Below are 1,817 nucleotides of genomic sequence, written 5' to 3'. Positions count from 1 at the left end.
TGTGTGTGTGTGTGTGTGTGTGTGTGTGTGTGTGTGTGTGTGTTAGATGGATACATACATACATACATACGTACATACATACATACATACATACATACATTAATACATACATACATAAATGCATACATGCATACATATTTATAAATTTATAGATTTGAATAGTGATATTTAGGGACATACAATTTTTGCGGAATTAAGTGAATTGCTAAGTCATTTTCGTTTTATGTATTTCCGTTCCTTTTTTTTATCTATTTGCAGAACCAAAAGTAAGGGACATGTAATGTTATGCGCCGGGTGGCATAGGCCATGTAGTCCCATCCAAAAGACACCAGGTAGAACGTGCTGTCGAGGCCATGCTTGTATTTGTAATGTTTACTGGACGGCGTGCACATGTGTGGAATCTTTCTTTTATAAATTTAGATCAGGAGCTACAACAATATGCAACGATATGTATATGAGCATTTCTTTACTTTCTGCTTTTCGCCTGTGGAGTAGTTCTGCCTGGCCTGGGTGTTGCGATAACCATAATCCAAAGTAATGCAAATCAAGCAAAAAAATAGCAATTAAACCGCGTTTTGACATTATATGAAACAATATTTCAAAGTATTGACACATAAAACTTGGTAAAACTTAATATCAACGTCCATTGTACAATTCATATGTAGAAAATGTGTTATACAGAGTGTGTTTATGAGTTACGTTTCTTTGTTGCATGTCACGCTATTTAGAAGGATGTAGTGTTATTATATGAACAAGAAGAAACAAAACATAATTTTTATGCAATATTTGAAGACAAGTGAGATGTAAACAGTCTCAGTTTAAATGTGTCTCAATTCTTTTTACCAAAACTAAAAATACAAAGTAAAGTAAAACTTGCTTATTAAGGATTCGGATTACAGTATATAACATTAGGTTAGAGGAGAAAAAAAAAGACGAATCCGGTATTACTTGGACAATAATAAATTTATGACAAAAGAGTCCAATCTGTATCATTTCATTTCTTAAATAATTAAGAACTTTTGGCGTTTGCAGCAATTCCTCACCAGTTTGTTCTGAATAACATACCTATGTCACCAAATATATGCTCCTCCAATCCCAAAAACTAGTAGAAAATCGTAATTTAGTAGAAGACTTTCTCCCCATCGAACGGTTTTGCGCTGTGGGATGTCGCTTCAAAGACATATCACTGTAATTTGACATTCTTGAACTATGTTTGCTTGGGCAAGCGTTTTCTGCAGTAGCTCTGAGCCAACCAATTTCTTGTGAGTTAGTTTGGCGACGTATAAATATATATATATATGAAAGAAAATAAGAAAATAGAGATAATTATATTAACAATTATTTATTAATTACAAAATTAGACACCATCTCTGACAGCTGTTTCGATTCAAGACTTCAAAAATTAATTAGTATAATTAAAAACATTTAAAAGTTGAATCTCATCGGAGGTGGAAAAAGATATACCCTTACATTTTCATATTATTGTGTCTTGAGTGTAGGGAGCAAATCCATTAGCTGATAAATGTTTTTTTAGAAAGAACATGGTATAAACCTTACAATGGTGGGGAAAGTAGTATATTTATCGAAGTTATTAAAAAAATGAAAATAAAGATAAAGAATAAAATATGGCACTGAAACATATGTATCTATAAAGTATAATTAAGTACCAATTAAAGTAATTGTGAATGTGGTTATAAAAATATAGGTAGTAATATATTATGGGTAGCTATTAATGTTATAGAGTAAGCAGTATGTTAATTAATGTTATCGTAAACCAATAAATAATTATGAATAGAAAAATTAGGGTGAATATATAT

At 31.2% G+C, this 1,817-nt stretch overlaps 1 protein-coding gene across 1 annotated transcript in view; it reads left to right on the top strand.

Annotated features, from left to right (window-relative positions):
• Window positions 1-983, top strand: part of LOC128250510 (uncharacterized) — an 8,073-nt gene extending 7,090 nt beyond the window's left edge. Inside the window, exon 4 of the mRNA XM_052975668.1 lies at window positions 259-983. Within this exon, the coding sequence (XP_052831628.1) occupies window positions 259-538 (280 nt within the window). The 3' untranslated portion in view covers window positions 539-983. The remainder of the gene's footprint in view (window positions 1-258) is intronic.
• The last annotated feature ends 834 nt before the right edge of the window (window positions 984-1,817 follow it).

Source organism: Octopus bimaculoides, chromosome 22 (assembly GCF_001194135.2).
Source record: "Octopus bimaculoides isolate UCB-OBI-ISO-001 chromosome 22, ASM119413v2, whole genome shotgun sequence".
Lineage (NCBI taxonomy): Eukaryota > Metazoa > Mollusca > Cephalopoda > Octopoda > Octopodidae > Octopus > Octopus bimaculoides.
This window is presented reverse-complemented; position numbering and strand designations above follow the sequence as displayed.